This window comes from Nestor notabilis, unplaced genomic scaffold, assembly GCF_000696875.1.
Source record: "Nestor notabilis isolate BGI_N333 unplaced genomic scaffold, ASM69687v1 scaffold9776, whole genome shotgun sequence".
Classification (NCBI taxonomy): domain Eukaryota; kingdom Metazoa; phylum Chordata; class Aves; order Psittaciformes; family Psittacidae; genus Nestor; species Nestor notabilis.
In genome coordinates, this window is record NW_009932352.1 from 1 (window position 1) to 9805 (window position 9805).

General features: G+C 44.1%; 1 protein-coding gene across 1 annotated transcript in view; it reads right to left on the reverse strand.

Annotated features, from left to right (window-relative positions):
* Positions 1 to 334: 334 nt before the first annotated feature.
* The window catches only part of LOC104407148 (protein transport protein Sec23A-like), a 14885-nt gene continuing 5414 nt past the window's right edge, over positions 335 to 9805 (reverse strand). Inside the window, 12 exon segments of the mRNA XM_010016339.1 lie at positions 335 to 581; positions 1395 to 1460; positions 2290 to 2445; positions 3144 to 3230; positions 4320 to 4481; positions 4758 to 4835; positions 6186 to 6339; positions 6510 to 6616; positions 7422 to 7511; positions 7834 to 7914; positions 8020 to 8143; positions 9305 to 9420. Of these exon segments, the coding sequence (XP_010014641.1) occupies positions 492 to 581; positions 1395 to 1460; positions 2290 to 2445; positions 3144 to 3230; positions 4320 to 4481; positions 4758 to 4835; positions 6186 to 6339; positions 6510 to 6616; positions 7422 to 7511; positions 7834 to 7914; positions 8020 to 8143; positions 9305 to 9420 (1311 nt within the window). The 3' untranslated portion in view covers positions 335 to 491.

The following is a 9805-nucleotide window of genomic DNA, read 5'->3' on the forward strand; positions in this document are numbered from 1 at the left end:
GGTGGAGGAGACCTGCGCTCCCCCTTGCTTCCAGCAGCGCGCACCTGCCCCAGTTACCGTGCTCAGAAGTAGAAAGGAGACAGGCCAAGTGCACCGCACATAGAGCTGAAGTGGGGGGAGCACAAACCAGTAATGCTCTCACCCAGTTTTATTTTTAATTCATACAGGCCCCGGTTGCTAAAAAGACACCTTCTAAGAACACGCCCCGTTAAAATCAAGATAAAGACTGTTAAAATCTGTACTGGCTAAACCATCCTTTATCTAATTACAGTGTATGAAAAACGTGGAGTGAACAGAATACAGACAAAAAAAGGAATACAAATAAATTAATACCTAGAAGGGCCAAGTAAAAAACTCCCCCTGCAGATTCGTTTCATTTAATACTTAAAAACCTTTACTCTAAAAGAGAGAGAGAAGGAAATGTAAAATAAATGGCTCCATTTCTGTTATCCAGATGATCCATGTAACCCTTCAGCTCAATTTGACCCAAGTCAAGCTGCACTGGAAACTGCCAGCTTTTTTAGGTGGTCCATGAATACCTGGAGACTAACATCATCTGTCAAGACTGGAGCTCCTGATTCCTGCAGACAGATAAAGAAAGAATGAGCCTAAAACAGTGGTGTTAACACCAGGGACTAACTGAAAGCAAATCAGATGGCAGTGCTCTGGACTAATTCCCTGCTAAACCAAGGACAGATGTCTAGAGGAAAGATGCTACCCTTTGGCAACAGCTCTGACACTGTCCTCTGGGGCAGTCCAAAAGAGAAAGTCTTGTCTTTTATAAAGCATTAGGAATTTTCCTGCCCAAAACAAGGTAAAGAAAGAGGATATAAAAATCAGGTAAAATAGATTTATATTCAAAGTGCTGTCTCCCCAGTGCTAAATACGCTGTGACCTAAGAGTTTTGAATCGTATTTGTAGGGAAGTGTGAAGATACATTTTTTCATCAGGTGACCTGAAACCTGTAAGAACATACTCTACATCAAGTTAGCTGCTCACTTCAACAGCAGCCACCACAGAAAATGCTCCTGCTCTGCCTGTGCCCCACGTGTAGCTGGGATACAGGGAGACCAAAGGGGCAAAGCACTCCTTGTGGAGACCACTCTTCTCCTGCCACTGTTTATCTTGCAGGTTGCATAAAACTCTGACCTCCTAAGCTGGTAACTCCGTTACCTCTGCATACAGGAAGAACCCTGGGTTTTTGCACTGCAAAGCGCTGTAAGATTTGCAAATGCAACCACATGTGTCTGCAAAAAGCTCTTAGGTAAGAAACAGAGAACAAATGTAACCTACTCATGGTTTGTGGTGAAATGGGATGGCTACTACATAGACAAATCTGTACATGTACATTGTTTTACAGCATTCTAAACATGAGCAGCTCTTCCGTTGCTTACCTGTCCCCATGCATAGAGGTTATTGTGGGTCTGAGAAGGGTTCACTTTAGACAAGAGGAACCGGGCCTATTAAGACAAAATGTTAGAGAAGTAAATGTAAGATGTCAAATCACAGCCCTCTCAGCTCCTCAAGACTTCTTACTGCCTTAGATTCATGTCCCCTTTGCAAGCAAGGGACTAATTTAACTTAAATGGGTTTTAAGTCCAGAAACAGCCCTGCTCCACAGACAACTTGTCTCCAAGGGGCACTCACCTGGCAGGGCAGCTCTGGTTCCATGGCACACTGGCATGTCACCAGCACTGTCCCTCACATGCCCCCATCTGCTCTCCAGCAAAGAGGTCAGTGGGGAACAGCATAACATGGTCACATCAAAAATGACTACCAAATCTTTGTTTCAGAGCATCAATTCCTGTCTCTTCACTGCTACAAACAAACCAGGCACAGATGAGCACAGCACAACTGTAATTCCAGGAAGAGCAAAAATAGGAAGTATTTTATATCCTTGTTTGGCATTAGACACTAAAGGAACGGATGGTCAATCCTTCAGTGTAACGCACTGTCCTTGCAAGCTAACTGCACTCCCTGTATTGGGTAAGTTCAGATACATAGCCAAAGCATTTCTTTCACAGCTCTTTGTGGGATAAAAAGATATTTAACCTGTCTTTCTGGGGTTTTTTCCATCCTCAGATTTCAAAGGCATATCCAGCAAGCAACTGGCTTATTAAAAGACAAAGTTGTAGTAAAAACTCACCAGAAAACATGCAAGTTCTGTACTTAGAAGAGCTAAATTACCACTGTATTTAACTTACAGAACTATCCTTTTTAAAGTAAAGCAGAAAGACAGCTATTTGCTCTATGCAACAACAGAAAGAGCTCCTCAATAAACCTCCTTACCTGACTGCCCCCATGTTCCGTGTGGATGTAACGTGGCATCGGGAATCTGGTCTGCAAGATTTCCTGGGCATCATCCAGTGGGGCTTGTAATAAGTGCTTGAAGTTCTCATATTCAGGCATCTCTTGGTAACCAGCTTTCTGCCACTGTGCAATAGTCTATTGACAGGACAGGAAGGGGATATAAAAACAGTAGAGATGTCTGCAAACCTCCCCTTTTCAACCTGCACATCTTAATGGAGGTGCCACAAACTATCATGCCAAACTTCAAGTATCCTAGTAACAGTTAGGGTATCAGTGAAGTAGCTTAGTTCAAAAACAAAGGTAAAAGTTAAAATGCCTCCCAGTATGCCAGTATTTAAAAGCAAAACCTGGAAAAATCCATAACCCATTTCTTTAAGAGCAGCAGTATTTAAGTGTCAAAACCCAGCAACCAAGTATACCACGCAACTTAAAATCAAACTATATCTGAGTATCAACCTGCAGCTCTCTGACCTGCTTAGTTCTAAGCTTTTCTGACCTTTTCCAGGTATGGTAAGGGATCACCTTCATTACCAAGCATCCTGGTGATGGACACTTGGAAGTAGGAAGAAAATTAACTCTAGCCCATCAGGAAACAGGACATCAAGTTAGCGTGAGAGCTGTTTCTCAGTGCAGAACACATCCTTAGCGACTCCAGTTGGATTTTTTGTTAGGACAGTGGGGAGGGAAGTGTATTAAAACTGGCAGCACATATGTGATGTCATTATGTTAGTGTGGGCTTTGTGAGCAGCTGATTTTGTACTCGCAGTGACGCAGTCTGCGTGCATGGCCACAGGGAAGGTGTGCAAACAGAGAAAGAACGTGTTTCACCATACCTCACCAAGGTAAATAACTATCTGGAAAAAAGTATCCATCAGTAGGATTCTGTCAGGAAGAATACTGCTGCTGTCCAAAAGCACTGGCTGGGGAAAATGAAGAACAAAGTCAGAACCACAGAGTCAACCAGGTTGGAAAAGACCTTCCAGATCATCCAGTCCAACCATTCCCAGCACTGCCAAGGCCACCACTAACCCATGTCACTGAGGGCCTCGTCTACACGGTCTGTGAACACTTCCAGGGACGGTGACTCCACCACTGCCCTGGGCAGCCTGTTCCAATGCCTGACTGCCCTTTAGGGAAAGAATTGTTCCCAATATCCAGTCTAAACCTCCCCTGGTGCAGCTTGAGGCTGTTTCCTCTTGTCCTATCCCTTGTTCCTTGGGAGCGGAGACCAGCCCCCTCCTGGCTCCATCCTCCTTTCAGGCAGTTGCAGAGAGCAATAAGGTCCCCCCTGAGCCTTCTTTTCTCCAGACTAAACCCCTCAGGTCCCTCAGCTGTTCTTCATCACACTTGTGCTCCAGGCCCTTGCAAAGCACGGTCACTCTCCTGCAGCATCGAGTTATCAGCTGCTGTCTGAAGCACAGGATGTGAGAGAGCGATTCCTATGCCTATGCAAGTTTAATTTCAAATTATCTTGAACAAAAGTATCTCAAAAATAAGAAGGAATAGCCTGCAAACCCTGGCAAATGCTGCCAAAGTGTTACTCGAGCAACTCCTGCATTTTCTTGCCAGACACACTCCTTTCGAGGAAGGTGTCAGTGTAAGGGAATCCATGTCTGTCCATTGAATAGTTACTCAACTGAAAACAGGCAGCTGGTGAGAGATTATGGTCTGGAAGGGCTGAGGCTTGCTGACTTACAAAGTGGAGATGGCAGCCTCTGGTAGAGTGCAAAAGCGATAAAACAGACTAAAACATTCACTGGATGCTGGGGGGCAGGAACAGTGGCTTGGCAGGGACAGAAGAGTGGGTTTGGGGGGGCTTTATGTGTTTTGGGGCTTTTTTTTTTAATCAAAGCTGTAAGCTTACTGAACACCCAATTCATATTCTACATTGCTCCATCTCATCCTTTAATAATTACCTCAATTAAAAAAATACATATAGGGGCCTTTTTACTGAAATAAGTGTCACTCTGACTGATTGATCCACCTCTTCCTGTTAAACAGGGACTCACCTCAGGAGGGCCATGGAAAGAATAAGCATAAAGGATGGGCTGGATCATAATGAGAGACTGGGTCAGATCTTGCCTAGCAAAGTGGTGACGGTAGTAAGAAGATTCATCTGGGCTGTTATTGAAGACCTGCAGGAATGGAGATCGTCGCAGATGGAACATGAACTGCACCAGAAAGATTAGTGAGAGGAGACATTTCAGCAAGTTGTCAAAACTTCTGTACCCAAGTCCAGTCTTTCTGAACAGCAAATCCCCTTATTAACTCCTCAGAGCTTTTTCCTCATCAGTCATTCATAGCACTGACCTACAGGACCAGCCCCCCAAATTAAAAAAGCAGCTGTTCCTCCCCTCTTGAAGCTGATAAATGGTACAAGATGTTTTATCATCACTCACTCTCACCCTGGCATACTTCTCCCACACTGTGGGAAGTGAAGTTCTTACCTGGGGATACAAAGAAAATGATTCTGACAATCTGAAGGAGTTGGGATCATCTTTGTTGTATTGTCCAAATTTCTGACACTGTTGGAAGCAAAATGGATACTTTGGTTATCTCTATATTTATTTTTTTTTTTTTAGAATGGACACTTTTTTTTTTTTTGAAGGGTGTTCTTTTGGTTGTTTTTGAACAGAGCAAGCAAGGCATGAATGTGACAATAGCAAGTAATATAAAATTTACAGCCTATTTTTCTTTAAGTCAGTGGTTTCTGTATCTTACTGGAACAAGAATGATGATTCAATCTGTTTTATCTATTTTTATATACACTAAATGTAGATTTGAAATTATCTAAGAATGAAATAGTTCTTCTAGTACTACCCATTTCTTTGATTTCCATTATATCAGGCATACCACGTTATACCTAAGCTGCTTTGTACACTGTGAAACACTTCTGCAGCAACTCCACTGCCTTCTAGAGCAGCAGCTGCATTTCACCAGCTGCTTCACTGAAAATAGGCAGCATCAAATGGTTTGAGGAATTTAACTATACATGACTCCACAATCATTTCCACATGCATCATGCCCATGTGTGTTCCGACACTCAAATCTTTATTTGATACTGGTCCTGGTTTTTCAGATCTGCTGGAATCAACTCCACATGGGGGTTTGGACAAGGCCAGAACTAATTCAGGCAATCAGGCTTGTGCAATTCAAAGCAAAAGACAGTAGGAGGCTGCAGAAATAATTACTACCCTGAACCTGGCACCAGTGAACCCACACGTGAATGGTCTGGCCAGTTTTGGGCTCCCCAGTGCAAGACAGACATGGATATACTGGAGTGAGTTTAGCAGAAGCCACCAAGCTGGTCAGGGGCTGGAGCGCCTCATGTAGAAATAAAAGCTGAAGAAGGTGGTTTTGTTCAGCCTGGTGAAGAGTGGGGTTAGGGAATCATATTGTTGTCTGGTAGGTAGAGAGGTGGAAATTCCGATGGGGGAAAGGGAGGAGGCAGGAATCACAGTGATCAAACATTGGGACAAGCTGTCAAGAGAAGCAAGAGAAACTCTGTCCTTGGGGATCTTCAAAACTCAGCTGAACAAGAGCCGGAGCAACCTGCTCTAACTTCAAAGCTGGCCCTACTCTGAGCAATGGGGTTGAACCAGAGACCTCCAGAGGTCCCTTCCCACCTGCATTATTCTGTGTTTCACTGTCATTTCTGTAGTCTCAGGTTTAACCCTCTCAGCATGATGGGATGTTTATGTACCCCATCCCAAATTCGCTGATCATACTGGCTTCTGAGCTATTGTGTACTGCAACTATGTGACCGTGAGCAGAGCACAAATGAAGCAAGTCAATCTGGAAAAAGAATTCTGCGTTTCCAGAGACCATTTTTACTAGAGTCAAGAATGCACCCAACTGCAGTCTTTGGGTCTTACCAGTCTGATCAGCTGTCTGTCCAGCCACCGCAGAACATCAGGTCCCTCCTCAGATTCAGCTCTGTACACTCCCAGTCGTGCCATCAGCACTGCAGCTGCTTCTTGGTCAAACGCAGCTTCTATATGCTGGAGCTGACTCTGTGCATCTGCCCAACTATAGGGTTAGTAAAGGGTTAGTGCTACATGCAGTCACCTTCAGCAAAACCCCAACCAGATTCAACCTCCCTGTGCCAAATGCATACAACAAGAAGCTAGACAAGTTCCAGCACAGACTGTGCCTTAAGTTTCTGCCATTCTGCCGAAGGACTGGCATGAGATACTCACTTTCTGGCTATGGTGGTGACACGAATGCGTTTCTGCGTACTGGAGTGTTGATACTGAGTGACAAACTGCACTGCCCCTCTGCCTCCCTGAGGTATTGGTGCGTTGTGCTGCAAATGAAACAAGGTAAGCCTTCAAAACAGGGTGGCTTTTCCATAATGGTAAAATACAGAGAAGTGCACTGCAGGGCATCATTTGAGCAGTCACAGAGTTAAGTACAAGCTAGAGATGGACCAGAGAAGAGAGACATGTCTGTTAGCATTGTGTTTCCTAGCAGCTCTTAGAATCAGCTGGTGCTGGGCCCATTTAATATTCCTCACCTTGTCCCTTAAAGGATGGCAGCGACTTACCATCTCTAGCAATGAACATAAGAATGGCAGTAGGAGGCCTAAGCAAAGGTCCTGTGAGTCTGCCATCCTGTTCCCAACAGTAACACAGCACAGAAGACAAAGAAACACACATGTGGAAGAGAATTCCTTTGGGGTAGCTTTCCTAGCTTGTAGCTGCTCAGAAACTTTCCCAGTCAGAAGTTACTTCTGAGCCATAAAGTTATTACACCTTGGAGGACCAAGTCTCCATTGGTGTTTAAAAGTATACTTTCATTCTCTGCAGTATTATACTCGTATTCTCCTCAGCACCTACTGGCAAAAAGACAGTTTCTTCTTTGTTAAGTAAATACTAGAGGAAGAAGACAAGGAAAGAATGCAGGGCTTGTATAGAACAAAAATATGAGGCAATTTATGCATATGAAAACAACCTTGGAGACTATTTCTTTGGCACAAAACACTTGGTTGCTTTGCAGCCATCCATATGCCACACAGGGGATGTCCCTGCACTTTCTGGCCCTGTAACAGAGAGTTTGGTGTGTAAAAAAAAAACAACAAAAAACAAAAAAAGAGAGAAGCCAGGACTGACCTGATTTACCACTTCAAAGTAAATGGCCAGAGTTGTGCTGGGATCCAGGCTACAGATTTTCCATTGAGATGTTCCTCCAATTCCAAGCTCCTGCACAGGATCAAAAAGCAAGCAGCATTTTTATCTCTAGCAGCAGGTAAGACAAGTTTCTGTCATACTCTGAGCAGAGGTACACGTAATCACAGGCATTCTAGATTTCTTATCTTTTGGGTGTGAATGAAGCTACTGAAGGGCACAGTTAATGCCTTATGGGGAGAGAATTCCATCTAGGAAAGACCTTATTTTCCTAGGGATGTTTCCAAATTGTTCTTCTTGAAAACTCTGACATTCTATCTGAGCTGTAGGTCTAGCCAGAAACTTTGCACTGTTTATTTACTTCTTTACTAAAGACTTTTTCATGTCAGAAACTTACGCTTTCAGAGACACATGGCCCTTTAGCATTCAGGGATATGCATGGTCCAATAGCTCCTGCAATTTTCAGCTCCCTAGAGGTCTAGAACAAGGTTAAAAAAAAAAGTGGTTTAATTTGGGGGTTTTTTTTTAATTGCCAGCACTTGTATTTCCCAGTTAATGTCATCCAATGAAACTAATCTCTAACCTTCACATCCAAACATGCACCAAAAGCCATTCGAAATTCCCCATTGAATCCTTTGTTAAATACCCGCTGGAAGGTCTGCTTGAAGAGAGAAGTGTTGAAGGAGTCTCCCATCACCATGTGCCCTCTAGGAAAGAAAAAACAATACACAAACAAACTGAAGCAACTGGGAACTGGCAGTAAATCGCAAAGAATACATCCCTCCAGCTCTCATGCACGCAAACACATGCAGACCTGTTTTAAAAGCATGCCTTTGCACAGGTAGAATTCACATCAGGGTGTGCAGATTCATGGATGCCTCCTCCAAAGCCAGGGAAGTTAATGCTCCATCTTGGCCAGCTTGTTTCCTCAACTGTACTTCTTGCCCATCCCTTTAGCTGCCTTAAAAATGCTCATGTTCCACCAGTTAGAAATACTTCTACTCAGGAAAACTCAGACTGTTTTTGCTGAGCAGGGCTGGAACCAGCCATACTACAGACAGGATGCCTGTGGGTACATGAGTCTGTTGTGCTTCCCCAAAGTGCCTTAGTAAAGCCAGGCCTGATCAGATGGAGCTTAGTAAAGCAACCAACAGGTCAAACAATCTGCTGCTTACTGAGCACTACATGATTATTTACAAATACCTTGCTCAAACCCTCCTTTGACTCCCTTTGACCAACATAATGGTTGGTAAGACATGCTGAGCACCCAAAAGGCCTGGTTTAGCACACAGTCTTTCTCACAGAGACCGTAACTCTTTTCAGTATTAGAGAAAACAAGACATTTACCCCTTAGAGGTAGCACTTAAAACTAGACCCAGGGAAGCCAAGAATCCCTGGAAAAAGCGCAAGTGAGCTGTTAAGCAGAGAGAAGCTGGCCCAGACAAAGAAGGCTTCTATACACAATGCCTGACAGTCTGCTCTTCGGATGGCATTTCAGTCATGCACACACCACAAAGCATGGCGTATCTATCCCATAAATTCTGGAAAGGATACTTGCTATCTCCCAAGGAGACAGGAGGCATTTGCAAAAGACATGTGTCACCATGCTTTAAAATACCTTTCTCAAGGCAGGACATGGAGTTTTCTACCAGCAGTGCTAATTCACATGCTGTTTTGAGACTTCAGAAATGTGGACTTGGGATCAGGTGAGGTTTGCCATATAACTCCTGGCAAATTCAAACCACAGTTTAGAAAAGAATGATAAAAATCTCACCCTTTTGAAAACTTAACTGCTTTCTGAACTGCTGGCCCCCTCCAACAAAAACAAATACAGGTGCCACCTTTATGCTCTCCTGCTGTGAACATACCCAGTGAGGTTTGCACAACACTTCATCTCCAGCAGTCCAGTCTGATCCAAGGCACAGGCATAGATGTCAATGCAATGCCCGTTGGCTGCAGCACGATTAGCCAGGGTCTCATAGTGCTGGGGAAACACACATGGTGGTCAGGATGCTGCAATGGGCAATTTTAATGCAGCTCTCCAGCTGAGGCCAACCCATGAAACACAAGGTTCAAATGAAGTGATTACCAGTGCTGTGGTAACTAAAGTTTTGCTCTTGCTGCTCTTCTGGAGCATACTTCTCCCTCTGAGGAAGTTCGCACTTGGATGAGCTTGAGTTGCACATCAGAGGTGTCATACTGCTTTCTCTGACAGGCACAGTCATGTCTGACATTTTTACTATTTTAAGTGTTTTCTTTCATAGAATCCCAGACTGGTTTGGGTTGGAAGGGACCTTAAAGCTCACCCAGTTCCAACTCCCTGCCACAGGCAGGGGACCCCTCCCCCACAGAACGGTCCTCCACCACCC